General features: G+C 52.0%; 7 protein-coding genes across 7 annotated transcripts; 5 read left to right on the plus strand and 2 right to left on the minus strand.

Annotated features, from left to right (window-relative positions):
* Positions 1–185: 185 nt before the first annotated feature.
* J4E93_000538 (uncharacterized protein) lies at positions 186–777 on the minus strand (the record flags this gene model as incomplete). The annotated part of the gene is made up of 2 exons (XM_049338498.1): positions 186–553; positions 606–777. 2 exons carry the CDS (start codon positions 775–777, stop codon positions 186–188), a joined length of 540 nt encoding a protein of 179 aa, XP_049204383.1.
* A 328-nt stretch (positions 778–1,105) lies between these two features.
* J4E93_000539 (uncharacterized protein) lies at positions 1,106–3,363 on the plus strand (the record flags this gene model as incomplete). Its single annotated transcript, XM_049338499.1, has 3 exons — positions 1,106–1,118; positions 1,165–1,312; positions 1,365–3,363. 3 exons carry the CDS (start codon positions 1,106–1,108, stop codon positions 3,361–3,363), a joined length of 2,160 nt encoding a protein of 719 aa, XP_049204384.1.
* Positions 3,364–3,972: 609 nt separating this feature from the next.
* J4E93_000540 (uncharacterized protein) lies at positions 3,973–4,656 on the plus strand (the record flags this gene model as incomplete). Its single annotated transcript, XM_049338500.1, has 1 exon — positions 3,973–4,656. One exon carries the CDS (start codon positions 3,973–3,975, stop codon positions 4,654–4,656), a length of 684 nt encoding a protein of 227 aa, XP_049204385.1.
* Positions 4,657–4,920: 264 nt separating this feature from the next.
* Positions 4,921–5,993, minus strand: J4E93_000541 (uncharacterized protein; the record flags this gene model as incomplete). Its single annotated transcript, XM_049338501.1, has 4 exons — positions 4,921–5,066; positions 5,133–5,523; positions 5,696–5,856; positions 5,906–5,993. 4 exons carry the CDS (start codon positions 5,991–5,993, stop codon positions 4,921–4,923), a joined length of 786 nt encoding a protein of 261 aa, XP_049204386.1.
* A 997-nt stretch (positions 5,994–6,990) lies between these two features.
* On the plus strand, positions 6,991–8,000 carry J4E93_000542 (uncharacterized protein; the record flags this gene model as incomplete). The annotated part of the gene is made up of 2 exons (XM_049338502.1): positions 6,991–7,591; positions 7,648–8,000. 2 exons carry the CDS (start codon positions 6,991–6,993, stop codon positions 7,998–8,000), a joined length of 954 nt encoding a protein of 317 aa, XP_049204387.1.
* Positions 8,001–10,993: 2,993 nt separating this feature from the next.
* J4E93_000543 (uncharacterized protein) lies at positions 10,994–12,395 on the plus strand (the record flags this gene model as incomplete). Its single annotated transcript, XM_049338503.1, has 2 exons — positions 10,994–11,096; positions 11,146–12,395. 2 exons carry the CDS (start codon positions 10,994–10,996, stop codon positions 12,393–12,395), a joined length of 1,353 nt encoding a protein of 450 aa, XP_049204388.1.
* A 3,632-nt stretch (positions 12,396–16,027) lies between these two features.
* J4E93_000544 (uncharacterized protein) lies at positions 16,028–17,014 on the plus strand (the record flags this gene model as incomplete). Its single annotated transcript, XM_049338504.1, has 1 exon — positions 16,028–17,014. One exon carries the CDS (start codon positions 16,028–16,030, stop codon positions 17,012–17,014), a length of 987 nt encoding a protein of 328 aa, XP_049204389.1.
* Positions 17,015–17,726: the final 712 nt, after the last annotated feature.

The raw sequence follows: 17,726 nt of genomic DNA on the forward strand, positions 1-17,726 counted from the left end.
CTTGAGATTTGGGCCTTGAAGAAGTGGCCAAGAGATTCGTGTGTATATTGTAAGCGGCAGTGTGGTAAATTAGACTTTTCTGGGTATATCTACGACGCAGCTCTAGGTCTACGTCGACTCTGTTGTCATTTGCTCCGAAACGCCTTAATCCTTCAATTACTCCGATCCATGCATTTCTCGTGCGCTCATGACATGCCCTTAGGCGGGAAGCTAGACTCCTTCTTGAAACCCTCCTTTGAGATTCTGGAAAATTTGAGCGTGGCCAGCTGAGCCCACTCGCCGTTCCACTCCTTCAGCTTCTTCAGATTGAGAACGTCCTCAAGGTCCGGTACCCAGAAGCCAGCGGCGTACTCGTCCCGCTCGGTTTTCTGGTGGATCTCCAACAGCTGCTGGCGCGTACTTGCTGGCCGTCCTGGACGACGAGCTGCTTTCAGTTGGGCCAGCTCCTCATCATCGCGACCTAAGTAATCCTCGATCATGGCCTGGATCTCAGGTACGCTGAGTGGTGCAACATGCTCTGCGGTATATGATTGAAATGATTTGACTCTGTTGACTATCACCAGTTAGCAACAACACAGTCAATGAATCGCAACCTTAATACATACTGTATGTCCGGTTTTGATCTTTTCGTTGTTTGAAAGTGCGATTGAGCTTTTCGTCTCTCTGCGCTGCGCTCTGTAATCGCCTGGTATCCCGGCTGCCCTCGTGCAGGTTGGGATTCTTTCCCTTCTTCTTCGTGATCTTCTTGTGCACCTTGTCGAGACGATTGCTGACCATTTTGAATGTTTGATGTTCTGTTTGGTGTTGGTGTTCGCGCAAGAAATTTTGGATATCCATCGGCGCTCGGCGATCGCGACCACGCTAGCAGTCGGACGCGGACTAGTGCATATGTTAGCGGGGCGCGTTCCTGTCATCTCGTGTACCCGCGATCAATGACTGCTCCACACTATCGATGTGAACGCGCTCCCTTTTCTTTTTCGCTTGATCCTCAGTGCATAAGGGCGTCTCTCCTCTCGTCATCCGACTAGGAAACCACCATGTTGCGGTAACTGTTGCTTCTCTGCCCGTTGTATAGGACGGACGCGTGAGCGGCAAAGGGTACAAGATGGGCATCTCAGGTCGGTACACCCAACCGTCCCGTCTGCAATACTGACAGCCGAACAGGCCTCCTTCCGCTACTCAAGTCGGTTCAGCAACCATGTAATCTCAAGAAATACGCCGGCAAGACGATAGGCGTCGACACGTATGGCTGGCTCCACCGCGCTACCGCGACCTGTGCGATTGACCTGGCGCTCGAGAAGCCGACGACCAAGTATGCGTTGATGCATCCATGGATGATTAGCATCTGCTAACCTTTTCCCTAGATATGTCGACTTTGTCATGCACCGCGTCCGTATGCTCATCCACTTCGGCGTCACCCCCTACCTTGTATTCGACGGAGACAACCTACCGAGCAAGGCTGGCACAGAGAAAGATCGAAGAGAACGAAGAAAGGAGGGCAAGAGGCTCGGGCTGGAACTCCTGAAGGTTGGAAAGACAGCACAGGCGCAACAGGAGCTGCAGAAGAGCGTGGACGTGACACCGGAAATGGCGCGGATGGTCATCGAAGAACTGAAGCAGCACAACATCGAGTACGTCGTCGCGCCTTACGAAGCTGACTCGCAGCTCGCATACCTGGAGCGGAAGGGTATCATCCATGGGGTCTTGTCCGAGGACTCCGATCTACTCGTCTTTGGCGTCAAGTGCTTGATAACAAAGCTGGACAAATACGGAGAATGCATCGAGGTCAACCGGAATCACTTCACTGCCTGCAGGGAGGTCAGCTTCGTGGGATGGTCTGACGCCGACTTTCGAAGAATGTGCATCCTAAGCGGTTGCGATTATCTCTCAGGTATTGGCGGACTTGGCCTGAAGACTGCCCATCGAATGTTGCGGAAACACAAGACTGTCGACCGTCTCGTCAAAGCTGCGCAATACGACGGCAAGCTCAAGGTGCCCGCTGGTTTCTTGGAATTGTTTGACCAGGCCGAGAAAACCTTCCTTTACCAATGGGTTTACTGCCCAGTTGCCAAGCAGCTGGTCAACCTCAATCCACTCGAGGACGGGATCGATCTCGCCAATATGCCCTACATCGGAGAGGAGGTACCAGCACACCTCGCCACCGGTGTTGCAAGTGGTGACCTATACCCACGCACAAAACTTCCGATGAGCGTCACCAGCAACAGTAGGCCTGGCGGAAAATCGTTTGGTCCCTCTCGGAGAGCCTCGACAATTGTTCAGACACCCGACGCGAAAGGCTCGAAGCCGATAGATTCGTTCTTCAAGCCTAAGCGTACGCCATTGGCCGAGTTGTCGCCCAATGTCTTCACACCCTCACCCAGTCAGCAAGTATTGCTGGAACAACAGAGAGAGTCTAATGGGTGGGCTGCAGTGCCTGCTCCGATTTCCCGTTTACGGCCGAACCCTCCTACGCCTAGTACGGCGCCTCAACCACCACGACGCACCATGACTGATCCAACTGCGGGTAGACGTTCGGTTCCGCATCCTTCTAAGAGACAACGATTGTGCTCCGATTCCGTCACCGAGACACTCGCCGCTGGCGACGAAGGTGTTGTGCGGAGCCAATTTTTCGCACCTTCTGTACCAGAACCAAGCCCAACCTTACATCGAGAGAAGAGTAGGAGGAGGAAGACCGACCAGGACTTCGAGCTCTATTCGGATGACTCAATACAGGAGGTTATGGCCGAAGTGGCTGATTTAGAGCAAGCGGCGTCTGCCCCTAAGAAGAAGCTACGGGTCTTCAGTGATACACAGTCCAGCTTTAGGAGCGAATCACAGTCGACCGTCTTCTCCAGGGGCAGCACTGCGCAGTCACAAGATACTATCGGCACTCTCACGCCGGCATCTTCCCCCGAACCCGAGTCGGCTTTCAGCGCTGCAATCTCATCCACAATGAGTGAGCTGCGATCGAAGTTCACATACAGGTCTCCCTCACCAGCACCGGGTATACCAAGAGCTGGTAAGAGTCGTCTGAACCGTCGGCCCACTGAGGCCTGGCAACCTACACCGCCATCTCAAGCTTCCGCTCTTACAATCTTTTCGGCGCCTAATGAGGAACCCATCATCCCCGGAACACCGTCCAAGAAGGATGTAGACGTGAAACTTGCAGTCTCTGCTTGGGCGGCTGTAGAGGCCGAGGTAGTCATAGCCGCGAGCTCACCGCCCCCTATGACGCCTGCGAAGAGGAGGAGATCATCACTGAAGGGGAGCGAAGACCTCCTTGTTCCCGATAGCGAAGCCGAGAGCGAGTGTTCACCCAGAAAACCGTTGTTTAACCTTAAGCGATTTGCATTTGCCGGTTAGTCTCGCTTTGCATTGCGAGTTTTTAGCATATCATTACATGAGCGTACGACTTGCGGTATTGATGGCGTTTTTGCGGCTAAGCGCGTTTTGGGTGTTTGCAAGGTTGTTACGATTACGACCATGGCAGGCGAAGGCACAGGAAGTGTCAGAACATGTATCTTCATTTGGTAGTATACCCTCAATACCTATCTGTTTTAATGGTGGCTGGCTTGACTCTACGCGTCTATGTGTAACAGTTGGATGTGCCCAAGACCCTCTAACTCACAGACAAAGGCAAAGCAGTCGGTCCTCACGTTACTTGACTTCTAATTCGCAACAGTGTCCTCAATCTTTGACGTCTCGGAACAAAGCATCTTCGCCATACTCACCTAGTCAATTTACTTCAACTTTTGTGGTTCTTTGATATGGCTTTGTTCGCGACCATATCGGCCGCATGCGGCGGTCGACACAAGACAGGGCTATTTAGTTCGCGCCTAGTATCCCGTCTATGGTTCAAAATCACAAAGTCATTCGCCAATATTCAGAACACAATTACTTTGTGATACCCAATTGAACTCACCACCAAGCCGCTGCATCAATTCCAGTCCCAGGCAGTCGATAATCATCATTATGCCACCAAAAGTCATTGCCACTGCGGCTTCTACACGAGAGAGACGAGCAGGAGTTCGCGAAAGTCTTAATGAGGATGCTTTGCGGAAAGCCCAAGAGGCTGCGGCTAGAAAGAGGGCCGCCGAGGAGGCAGCGCTGCGAAATTCAAAGTCACCTTCACCTAAACCAAGGTCTAAGCCTGGAGCTAAGGGAGGGATACGCGCTAGGGCTATATGTGTTCTTGTGAAAAGGCCGACGTCTGGACCGCAAGGTGTGAAGAAGCCTAGAACTACTGGCAAGAGAACGACGGGGGCCAAGCAACAGCAAAAGAACAACATAAAGAAGACAAATAATGGCAGAGTAGCAAAGACTGGCGGAGCCAAAGGTAGAAAGGTCAAGAAAGAGGCGGATGTGGCTGCTCACGATTCGGACGACAGTGAGTCGGAAAGCGCCGAGAGTATCACGGTAGAAGAACCTGCTGTGCCGGTCACAAAGAGAAAGCAGGCTACTAAGGCTAAGGGAAACTGGATTACCAAGTCCAAAGCTACTGCGACAAAAGGGAAGAAGAAGACGCTATCGCCCAAAAGAGAACGTGTTGTCAAGTACCGTATCATCAAAAAGTCACAGTCGATTGAATCGTCTGGGGAGGAGGGCCGTGTTGAGAGTGATGATGAAGAGGATGATGACATGTCAAACGCGAATTGATGTATAGTAGATTGCTTTCTATAAACCAATAATCTATAGATAGAAAACGATAGAAAGAATTTTCCTAGCATTGATGCTGAGTTTTAGTGTGTAGTCGCAGTGAGGGATCGACAGTGTATTATACTTGCGATTTCTCTCATTCGTAGTGAGGGATCGAATAAGTGACGATAGTCTGATGCAGAGACAAGCTTCAATGAAAGTCAGTGTTACGAGAAACACGGAGAAACCTGCGAGGCTGAGCAGTGAGAAAGTGTCAAAGCGGCTTTAGTCAAGCCTAGTAGCGACGAAGTCCTCGACAAAGTCCCAGGCAATGTGGTCTTCGTCCTCGTCGTTTTCCTCAACCCATGCTTTCATGGTCATGTTGCGAGGAGTGGGGTGGACCCAGGTGCTGTTGAGTATAGTGTCGATTGCTATACGAATGTTAGCACTAGTTGATGAAGACATATCCACATGAAGGAGTAAACAACAAGACTTACGCAACAGTACTTCCATGCCACTAGCCATTCGGAAGAGCGCAGCCTGTGCGATAGGCTCAAGCTCAGAGCGCTTCTTCGTTGCTGGGCGCACATCTGGAGCGCCGTTCTTGTAGATTTGCGCAGTCTGATTATTGATACATTGGCCGTGAGGGTCGTTGTGCGCTTGACAGTATTGCACGCCATTTGCGGCCGGATTGCCAAAGCCGACGATAAACTGGCAGGGTTGGCTGTTGCATGTGCTGGTGGTGTATTGTTGGATGATACGACCCTGACGATCGTTGTGCCTGTTGATGACACACTTGGTGACTTGACCACCCGCATCGGCATCAGAGGTACTGGCGAATGGATATTCGTCGCAGTTCTCGCCAGCACGTGGATTACCACCGCGCGTCTATAAGTGGGTCAGCGAATCCTTTGGAAAGTTGATGCACATCATTCAAGGAAAATACTGAACACCCTGGAGTCTACATCAAGATGAAGAAAATGCAAAGTAGACGATCCAAAATCAACGTAGACGTCAGGGTGTTCAGTCCTTCTTTTGAACGAAGTGGAGGGAGACTTACGCTGCAACGGTTAGGCCTAGGAAGACAGCCAGCTGATCTTTGACGGGCTCTTCCGATAGCACTGTCACGATTTCCAGTACCACCATAGCGGTCATAGTTCAGTGTTACTCCGAACGATGGTCGAGTGCAGTAAGCGCCCCAGCACATGTTGTTGCAGATATCTGAGCGAAGTTGAGTATAAAACACTTTCAGGGATGCAGGGACGTTTACCTTGGAGGTTGTCGCCACAGTTGAAGATCATGCCGGGTGCGGCGAGCCCCGAGGCTATCAGACCAGAAATCAGGAGAGTCTTGAACATGATGGCTTGTGTAGTAAGGTATTCAGGTGTTTGAAAACGGCTGTTGTGTGGAATACATGATATCGAGGCTGCCTTCTATATACTCGTCGTGGCCCCCATTTACATGCCCATGTCAACCCTGCCCAAGTATTGGGAGGCCTCTTCTGTACTCACAGCTGAACATAGTCAATGCAATCGTATGATCGAATTCTTGAACTAGTTTCAAAACCTTGCCAATGATCTGCAGAACCGCAGTTGGGGCCGCTTCGGGTAGAGATTACAAGGATGGGGCGGAAATTGATCTGCTTGTAGTTGTCGTATACGATGGCCTGAGATGGCGGGCTTAATCTCACCGGTATAGCAACTTGGACGCCGATTACCCGAAGGTTTGCTGCGAATAAGCCGTAACTCGGCATATATCTGCCTTGTCATCGAGATCATGGTCGAAACTGGCCAATGCCCTTGATTCCATGGTATTTAGTACAGCTGATGAACTTAACAGGTCAGCAGTAGTTGACTTAACCATGTCTACAAATGGTACAACCTTCGATTATAGGACTAAGTCGTCAGCGTACTGAGACATTTTCATCGGACAGGCCGAGAGAAAGCGAACTTGTCGTACATTACTGTCAAGACGTGCGGGAAGTAAGAGGCTGTAGATGAACGGGAAGGCTCGGCCCGCCAGTGAGATCTCCAATGACAGCCAATCTCTGACATCATACCTAGGTAGTGTGCAGCACCACACATAAGCTTGGTGCGACCCTGCCCCACTTGTGGCTTCTCATCGTACCTCGCATCATCGCCTTACGCCCGGCTGCGACGCTAAAATTTGAGCAACAATAGTGTACGCAGGGCCATCTCTGGTCACAAGGCTCGCCCCATTATAGCGCTCCTCGTCACGCATTCGCAGTTGCCTGAACTGACCCAGCTGGAAACTACGGCTGAGACGTGGTTTCTATCTACCCGTCCACCTCATCCAAATCAACTCTTTGCCCTCAATCAGACCACTCAACACAATATGTCTTCCACAAAGGACCTCGCGAAAACACTCCCTAAGAAAGCGCCGAATACAGAATACCACCGCGCCACACTGAATGGTCTAAATCGTTTCAAGTTTGCCATCTTCTACACAGCTGCTCTAGACACAGCAGACAGCCAACGGCTTGAAGAAAGCATCAACACGGGCGAGCTCAGTACGGGGAGGTCTAAATTCGCTCCGCAGCCAGACTTCAGCGGTCGCTCGTTGCGAGACGTTTACGACTACTTCATCGAGCTACGCGACCAAGACGATACCATTCATCCGCTCTACTTCATAGTAGCCGACCAAAAGGACTTCGACACCAACGGAGTCTTAGTCGTTTTGCTCAACTCGAGCCAAGACGAGGAAGACATTCCAGGCGTTGGACGTTGCAGCAATGTCGAGGCGGATTCATGGGGTTCCAATATCGACATCGGTAACCAAGATTGGTTCGATCTGAAGGAACGGGAGGCTGAGGAGTGGGGTGGGGATGACCCGTATGCGGATGATGACGACAAAGATGACAAACCAACGCAGGGGCTTGCCACTTCGGATGCGTCGCCCAAGAAAGTGTACGGGTGGTATAGCTTGGTGAAAAAAGGTACCTAACGATTGTGCTCATGCACGAGACTTTGCACGTTAGCTGACTCTGCATAGCCGTACCCATCAGCTCCATGCTCGAGCCATCATGGGCAAAGATGAAGAAGACAGATGAGTCTCGCTTGCAGATGCTCGGGAACTGGCATTCTTCAAGCGATCCTTGGGCCGATATTCGTAGAGCGCATCCACGACAATGTGCTTTCAGACCTACCGTCCATCGAAACATCATCTTGGTCGCAGAGAAAGAGGATGCTGATGACCCCGAGGGCATGTCTCTTGTTCGCTTGAAGTGGGATGGAAACACCGATGGCGTCGAAGATGCGAGCCCAGCGCTTATGCCGGAAGTTGAGATATTAGGCAAGATGAGCGCGGGCAAGGCTTTGGAAGAGGCCGATCGAGCGGCGCAATAACTCAACACATTGTCAGCAGCATCACTATGTGTGCTGGGGTCACACGTTTCTGACCGAGCGTTGCCATCGATGAATGATAGCTTATCCTATGCTAGTAGCCATGTTTCTACACAACTACATACGATGGCTGATAGTGTTTCGAAAGGTGCCTGAGACTCCTTAGCCGAGTCGAACTATGATGTGTACTGTGATATTAACATTAACGCTGCCGTCACATAGCAGCTTCCAAACGGTAAAATTCGATTACGCGATAAGATAACGCGTGCGCCTACTATAACCAACGCATAGGTCATGAAATGGGAGAAGTGCCAAAAGCGGTCATCCTCCTCTAAAGATTGGACGGTGTAGCCACCACGGTCTGACCGACAGCTTCAAGATAGCGATGTGGATCAGTGAGCCACGGCTTCTCGTCTGCCAGACGAGATTGGGGCGACTTGAAGAATGCCCATAGTAGGTCGTTCACGAAGTCCCCGTGCATTTCGGCTGCCGGGTCGCGTAGCTCGTCCGACAGAGTTGGCCGTGCTATAACCCATATGTCAACCAGGAGATTCCTTATCAAAGCCCCCTTAGGTGTTCCAATATAGACCTCCTTCACCAGGCTGAGACTTGGATATCTCCCGGCACACGCGCGCTGCGCCATGCTTGCTATAACTGCATTACGAAACGTGGTATCGAGCAACGTGATCCCTATGAGGAAGGCCCTCACTAAGGTTTGCCACACGTGCTTTATGTCCGTTACATGTCCCATTTGCTTCGTATACAGCCAAGTGAGGTATGTTCTGAAGGTGGCCGCGGTATGACCGTCGATGCGGATTGGTTTCTGTTCGACGTCGATCGCGACGATACCGGCATCGTTTTTGAAGAAATCTGAGCTTGCACATGCCAGCTTCTGGTGAACCTGAAAAGTCTCATCCTCGACTCGGACGGCGATTGTTGTGCCCGTGAAGCTAGGTTTTTGTAAGTTAACGCCATTACCAGAGTTTTATAGACTCACTCAGGACCACTATGAACATTGGCTATTGTTGGGCGTTCTGCAGGGGAAGCCATCCTACCTGGGAACGAGTACGGTAAATTCTTGCCTGGGGTGTTCACAACACGGTTTCCAGGTGACAGAATTGTGGACATAATGTTGCGCAAGCGTACCATGGTCGCTGAGAGCCAGTATTCGTATCGTATTACAACACCACTTCAGCAACTCCGTCGCAGGCTGGAAGTACTGCACATCCCTTGTCTAACTTCGCAAGCCAGTATTGCTAGGCTTGACGCAGTAGATTGCTAGAGCGCCGACATGTCCGAACGATTCGGCGGCATCCTGCCATCCGAAAGATCGAAGGAGTGGCCGGCGCATGTATCGTGAGTTCGGCAGGGTCCCCGAATGGGGAATAGCGATGTCGGCGTTGTAATTGCGCCATGTGAACACTAAGGTCATATCGGATTGAAGGTTTTGCATCGCAACATCTGCGGAAGCAGCGAGTGGTGCAAATGTGACTCCTCACGCGCGCGCGTTGAGCTGCATGGAAGTTCTTGATGGTAATCGCGGGATGACGCGACTACACGCGTTTGCCAAGCCGCTGCGTCATAGTGCTTTCCAACTGAAGCAACCTCCTGCGAAGGGTAGATACAAGCCGCTGCATCTTTGCATTCGCGCTGTTCGTGTAATGAATTGCCTGCAGCCTGTGATACAGACTGCCGTCTCACCATCATCCGTCGTGGCTTGCTCCTACTAGGTACCGATCAGCCCTCGAGTTCGCCCATGGCTCCACCAACTCTTCTGGTGGCGCGTTACGATGACCCATCAACGCTGCACATAGATCCAACTTGAACGCCATGTCAGTTATCTCATTGGCGTACTCGTCGCCCTGCCATTCAGGTCGGCATTTCCACGTCCAGAGATCTACCATCAACTTTCGACCAACATCGTTTGGCGCATACTCAAGACCGTCTGTCTCGTCATATAAGTAGCCGACGAACGATATACTTGGAAAGCTTTCAATTCTTCGCGCGCACTCGATCATCCGACTGATCAGAACGTCTTGATAACGTGGATCACCAACTTTACGCGCGAGACCATATGAGGTCGGCAGCCAGCAGTCCAGGTTCAATTCGGTATCCAGGTGTGGGTCCGCCATAGGCTCCGGCAGACGGCGGGTGTACAGCCACGCCATGTAGGTCTTGAAGTCTTCAGGATTCGCTTTGAGATGTACCGTCTTGTCGTTGTTGATTGTACACCCACGCTTGAACTGATCGTCGCTGTAAAGTACGTATTTATGAACAGTAAAGACGTCCCTTCCATCCGAGAAGTAATCCGTGAAAGCCGGCATCCCCACTTTCACGGTAACGGTATCACTGGAAAAGCTCATGACAGTCAGTAAGCGATGCAAGCTAGTTCCACCAAACTCACCTTGGGTTGTGTAGACTGTCCCTACCTCCAAAAGGTGTAGACTCAAGGCTTGGAGCATCTCCGGCCATTCTAATGATAACTAGCAAATAGCAATGAGCAGTTGGTGGCGTTTCAAGGAGTTCAACAGTACTATGGGTCGTGCATGCACATTGACAAGAACTCGCTCATACTAATAAATTGAGCCTATAGACGGCTGACATGCTGTCGGTGTTTGCCATGACATCACACGATGTCGAGGAGACTTCAAGCCGTCGTTAAGACATGATCATGCGCGCAGCACAATTTGTACCTAGACGTCTCTCTAGGTTTGCTAAGCCTGTGAAACAGAGCGGGTTGAATCGTATACTACGCCGACTCGATCGAGAAAGCCACGCTCAATCACTCATGCATCTGCCGCATTTGTGTGGTTGCTAGCCGACTCATCAAGTGAGAGGCCGACCCCAAGGTGAAGGCGGATTTTGACCCACTGTCCAGGCCCCCGTCTTGCTAAAGCTATTGTCTTCTTTGACACCACAAGAAGTATCCTGCACCAGACCAACACCAATCAGATTATCACACATCACGATCGGCAACCCTGAGAGGGAACCTCAACATGCCGCTATTGAATCTACCCATGGAGATTTTTGAGGAAGTCATAGCGGCGCTGGCAAACAAGGTCGACCGGAGGAATGTCGTACGCTATCGACTCGTCTGCAGTAAGTGCAAATAAGAGGCATTATGCACGAGTATACTGAGAAAAAACAGAAACGTTCGCAAACATAATCAAGGATCATATCGTTACAGTCGCTGCTGCCAGGAACCTCGCCAAATTCCTGGAAAACCCCTTCTCCGCCCGTCTTTTCGACACATATCGGGTTGAAATTCTCTACAAGGCTACTATGCGACGCCAAACAGCACCAAACCAAGTCATACACTTCATACGGGCCATGGTCAAAGCTTCCAAGCCAGATCCCAGACTTCATTCAGCGCGGATCATGCTCGTCTGCACTAGCATGATGGCCCTCGAATCGAAAGCCCTACACGGTTACATCAAGGGTACCGTGAATGCCAACAAAGGAGGACGGCCAGATAACCTCGCAGACATGCGACCCTTTATCGCTGCTGCAACAGGGAATATGAAGCTCTTCGAATTGCCCACTCTCACACCAGCACTGCTTCTCGAACAGCGTCATAATCTTTTGCCAAGTGCGCTCAAAGCGGCCATCGTGGCGGATCAGGATGCTATGCTTCGAAAGATCCTCAAGTATGTCGTTGACAACGTCAAGGGCAAACCCGACGCTAAGACGTGGAAAGATATGCGAAGTGCTGCTCGGCAGATTGGCGAAGCTTTGTGCATGGCTGTGCGTTTGCATAAGAACGTCGCAGCAAACACGCTGTTCGACTTCCGCGACGCGAACGAGCCCTTTGCTAGATCTATGTCTTGGTTCTTTGGCGACCGGCTCCTCCACTGTGCTATTGATAGCACGAACACGGCAGTATTGTACCGCGTCCTGGGAGTCGACAATCCTGGAGTTGTAGCGCATGTCAAGGAAGGAAGTAAGACACACTACCGTATTGATTCCATCTCTATGGAAATACTGTACAAAAGAGGTGGGATCGTCTTCTGGAGAATGTTGCTGAAAGATGGCGTCGTCGGACCAAACGAACTTTGCTCGGACAAAACCCCACTCCAGCACGCTCTGAAGAAAAGGCGATACGACATTGCGCGCATTCTTATCAAGAGTGGTGCAGTCGTCGACACTATCACACCCGATGGAAGCAATGTCTTATGGCAGGCGGCGAAGGACGGCTTCGCGAAAGACGTCGAGTTCCTACTTGATCACGGCGCAGACCCCAATTCTGTTGGAAAGGACGGCAAATCCGCACTAGCGGCTGCGGAATCAGGACAATATGGCAAGTGTCGTTTCTCGCTTAGGCAAGCCATAGATCAGAGGAAGGAGGAATCTGAGCGACGAGAACTAGATCGGCTTGCGGTATTGGTTTCGTTGTTGTAGATGATCCTAGGGCTGTCAGAACATCAAAGTCGGGCATGAGGTGAAGATGATTTTGGACTTGGAAGAACCATCATATATTGAGAGAGATGATGCGCCATGGGTAAGCAAGGTACCCAGACTGAAGGAGGCAGAATACCGGCTTTGTGGGTGTGTCCGTTTTGGGTGCTTTACTACATTTCTTACTCAAGCAGGTTGAGGCAGTCAGTAGACTTAAGAGAGTATCATCCGAACGCAGAAATGAAGGTTACGATGGTCCCAGACAGAAAGAAGTTCCAATTGAGTCTAGCAAAGCATACCCAGAATAGCCTCGTGAAGAGCCGGAACCACTATCAAGCATCAAAACGCCGTGGTCTCTTTATAACCTTACACTGGATATCACAAATACAATGGATCGTACACAGTACCTTAGTACTTCTCCTCCAATCTCGCCGTCATACCGGTGACTGCTGTCATCCTGCTTGCCTCGCGCTCCTTGATGTGTATCTCACGCTCCAATTCGCGCTGCACTGCCATCTTCTGCGCGGTGGTGAGCTGATCCAGAACCGCGGAGATGCCTTCTTCAGTCTGGCCGTTGAAAAGACCCTCCAAGTCCGTCTTCGTAGCGATGGCGAGCTGGTCCTCCAATGCCTTTAGTGCTTTCGTACCGAGTTCCGAGACAGCTTTCTTGAACTTTGCCTCCTCATCAGCCTTGGCTTTTTTCGCTGCCTGATCACGCTCATCGACATTTGCCTCGCCAGCTTTACGCTTTGAAGCCTTCAGAGCTTCCTTCTTTGCCTTAGCCGCGAGATAACGAGCCGAGTGTCCCAATGCGCGCCCATCCTTAGTCAGCGGCTGTTCCACGTTGAGCGGCGGCGCGGTGAAGAATAATATGCGGCCCTTTTCGTCACGCTGGAACTGCTCGCGGATCTCAAGCGGTATACTGGCGTTTGCATGGTCGGCCATGACGTAGACCTCCACAGGCTGCGGGGCCTTGTAGTTAAGCGGCAGTTGCTGTGGGTATGGTTGTTGGTAGCCTGGCGCGGCCCGCGGTGTCTGGAAACCCTGCATGGGCGCAGCTGGCTGGGGTGTAAAGGGCACATGTGGTGTGATAGGTTGATAGGCAGGTGCTTGCGGTGCTTGCGGGTGCATATGAGGGGCGGGCGACTGAGAATGCGTATGGTAATGTGTCGCATGGGTTGGTGTGTACGCTGGCGCGACGTGGTGTTGTTGCGGTGTAGGGGCAGGCATTGGCGTCAGAGTGGGCGCTTGCGCAATCGGATAGTTCCTCGAGGAGTCGTAGCCATGTGACGAAGCCGTTGGTAAACTTGGAGTAGGCATAGCGGGTGCTGGTGGAGGTGTCGGAGGCGGCGGTGGGGTGGGCTCGGGAGGTGGTGAATCCTACAAGAACTGTTAGCTTTGGGTCTCATGGTGGCCTAGAGCAGTTTTCACTTACCTTGGGGTCACGCGGACGACGATGCACGGCACCAATCTTTGGGGGAGCATTCTCAGCTCCCCACTCTGGCTTTGGAAGATCGTCGTCCTCCTTTTGCTCGTCCTTGAGCAAGTACGCGATCGGACTGGGCACCTTCTTCAACTTTCGAGGCGCATCGAACAGATCCATTACGTAGTCCTTGTCTCGCACTTCGTCGGGTAAACAACTAGCCCATGTCTTGATCTTGTTGAGCTTATGATTCTCCTCGTTGTATCGAGCCTCGCAGACGTAGATCTCTTTATCAGAAGGAAAGTCGCGGGGACGGCCCTTGTTGTAACGGGTGATGAACATAACGAAACATCGGTCCACGACCTCGTCGATGCGGTGATCTCGATATTGGCCAGTCTTGACAACTTCGTTCTCGAAAAAGTGTCGGTCAAAACGGTGCACGGTCTGCTCCGGGCGGTAGTACCAGCAGGCATTCACCCATTGTCCACCGTTCGCGTCTTGCCAAGTGCGGTAGATCTGAGCAACAATCGGCTTTGTAAGGTCGTTCGCGTTCTGAATGTGCACCCAATCGCCGACCTTCCACAGCTCTCCGTTGTGAACGATGCCGCTGGGCATAGGGATGCGACCTTCTTCCATGACGTATTCAGTATCTGGCTTCTCCTTCTCGGCCTTTGCAACCTTGCGCGATTCCTTTTGGAGATGCACGGCGTCCTTGTAGATCTGGCTGTCCTCTTCGTTGTACTGCTTCGCGTTTTCGAACATGAGCTCTACATCCACCATGAAGTGATCGACGGAGTTGTACTTCTTTCGCTTGAGCTTGCGCTTGAGGATGTCCATGGCCATTGGATTCTTGATCTCAGAGTGATACTCGGGCATGACCGTCTTGTCCGGGACGCGCTCGAATGCGCTCACCATGAGCTTGTTGAGTTGGTTCCGCGGTTTCCTGATTGCTTTCATAATGGTCTTGATTCGCGCTTCCATAGGAGTGTCGACCCGCGGCGGTCGTCCGCGCTTCTTCCGCGATTCTGGATCGTCGGCCTTGGCGTCTTCCTTTGCTGCTCTTGAACCGCCTTCACGCTTGGTGATAGCTGCTGTGGAACGCGGTCCGCGGCGCCTCTTGCGCTTGCCCTCATCTTCTTCGTCCTCATCCTCTTCCTCGTCCACTTCGAGTTCTTCCTCATCGTCATCTTCCTCTTCCTCTTCTTCCTCCTCTGGTAACAGCGGGTCTTGTTCGGGAATCTCTCCCAAGAACGGCAGGGTGGCGACTGTCTCAGGAACGATCTTGTCGTCGACTAGCCTCTTCAGCTCGCGTTCGATGACCTTCTTTACTTCGAGCGCATCGACATATGCCTGCGAGTCCTGCCTGTTGTACACCTGCGCATTGTGGGGAATGAGCGCCAGGTCGCGTACGAACTGGGAAAAGTTCTTGTATTCTCGCTGCGCAATCTTGGCCTTTATCGTACTCAGGGCCATGGGCTCCTTGATGATATCGTAGTAGTCGGGCACGGCGCGCTTGTTCACTTTGCGCTGGAAGAGCTTGGTAGGGTCGTATGTTCCACTGCACGTTGATCAGCTGGGGACGGCATGGCGCATGTAGAATCGAAACTTACTCGTCAATCCTGTAGTCGTATACATTCTTGAGGAGGTTGGCCATGGCCTCCCATTCTGGCGCCGTGACGGTAGACGTTGCGCCGGCGGACTCAGCCGTCTCGGTCGTGGGCACCGGTGTCGAGCTTGGGGCGCGTCCGGTCGCCATGTTTGCAACAGTCGACTCGATGCTGTCGTGTTCCGGTATCCTTCTTGCGCTAGGTGTTGGCGTGTCGCGTCCTGGATGCTGGAAGTCGCGACGCCGGACGGAGGTAAGATTCGCCGCTCCCCGGGGACGGCCGGCCTCCTCCATGATTCGGGAACCTTCACGTACGCCAGCCATGTCACCCGATCCGTGCAAACTGTCGTCTTTGTAGCGTTCTCCCGTAGCTGACAAACGATCCTTTCTTCCTAACAAAGCTCTCCTCATATTTGCGCATTCGTGAAGATTTACGTCTCTTCATACCAACTCACTCATCGCAGCTTCCCTAATACCAGCGCAGCTCTCCACCGCTAAGTCGCCCCACCAGTCAACTGTCATCACGCGCCACGCCTTCGAAGCTCCCTCACTTGTATCCCTCCGTACACGTATATCCCTCCATCTCTCCAGCCGACCCATCAAACCATGCCGATTCGCATCCGGTTACGCGCGCCGAATGGCACCCACACACTATCACTCGACGACAACGCCGCCGTCTCGGACCTTCTGTCCTCCATCAGCGAGAAGACAGAACTACCACTCTTCGAGCTGAAATGGAACCACCCGCCTCAACCGCTCGACCCTTCCCTATACGGCATGTCGACGTTGCTGAAGGATATCGATCTCAAGCTGAACGGCGCATCCATCATAGTCATTGCACAAGCCACTGGCGACCCGAGCGAACGGAAGCAGGAGCAAGAACTACAGGCAAACACATCACAGGCGGCGCCACTATCCCTTCAACGGAAGCAGAACTCGGCGCTCAAGGAAACACCCGAGGTTCCCGTGCCTGACCGCGGTGGCACTATGGTCCTTCGGGTCATGCCTGACGACAACTCCTGCATGTTTCGAGCTGTTGGTAGCGCAGTCCTGACAGATTCTCTCGATTCTATGACCGAGCTTCGATCGATGGTTGCGCAAGCTATTCAAAGAGACCCGGAACAGTACAACGAGGCGATTCTGCAACGTTCTCCAGATGAGTACTGCAAATGGATATCGTATGCCGACTCGTGGGGTGGTGGCATCGAACTCAGCATCCTTTCCCAAGAGTTTGACATCGAGATCGCCAGTGTCAATGTCCAGGACAACCGGGTGGACCGATTCAACGAGGGCAGACCGAGGCGCTGTATCGTGGTGTATTCTGGTATCCATTACGACACGATCGCCTTCGTGCCCCAGGGTGCGTCCACGCAAGATCCTTCGCAAGATGTTAAGATATTCGATGCGGCAGACGACGTGATTCTTGAAGCTGCGAGGGAACTCTGCGGGCAGCTGAAGAAAGCCCACTATTACACCGATACACAGAAATTCGATCTCAAGTGCAACACGTGCGGTTGGAAAGGGGCAGGAGAACGGGGCGCGATGGAGCACGCAGCCGAAACGGGACATAGCGACTTCGGAGAGGCAGACTGATTGATTTCTTGATACCCGTGGACGCCTTTGGGATGTTGTGTACCATTAGCCATGTCAACATTGTATTTACCTTCTCTGTAATAGTAAGAATTACACTGATTGCAGTCTCTTTCGGAGCGCTGTTGGTCACTATGAGGTACAGCAAAAACCCGAAATCTCGTTTGTAATTCACACCGAAAAGTGAAGACGATCTGTGGAAGCACATGTAACCAAACGGGGGGAGTTTCGTAGTTTTCAATGGTATTGAGACCAAGACATTTGGGGAATTGATTTTTCATTTCACGCAGTATTCTCTCTGGGCAAGCGCCGCGCTCAGGTTGTCACTTTGTCAGCAAATGCTACCCTGAGATTCACCCTCTGTGTGGAAGCTCCTTATTAACGACCCGGAAGTCCCGCTCCACACTCTCAACCCCACTATCATCACCATCAAACCGACCTTGTCAAGCTATTCAACCATACTTCGCCTGCGTACATTATGTCACTACGCGCGAAAACCCGGAGCCATATTAACGACGACACAACTGCGCCATCTCCAGAGTAAGCAACTGTTACTTATAATGAATTGGGCCCTACTGACTTCTCCTAGTGTCTCAGGCGCGCCATTCCCTATCAAAGTGGGCAGAAAGAAGTTCCACATCCACATCGGTACACTGACGGCGACATCTGATTTCTTCAAAAACGCCATGAAGCGAAGATGGCGCGCCAACGCAAA

This window comes from Alternaria ventricosa (genome assembly GCF_023758065.1).
Source record: "Alternaria ventricosa strain BMP 2768 chromosome Unknown scaffold_1, whole genome shotgun sequence".
NCBI classification, from domain to species: Eukaryota; Fungi; Ascomycota; class Dothideomycetes; order Pleosporales; family Pleosporaceae; genus Alternaria; species Alternaria ventricosa.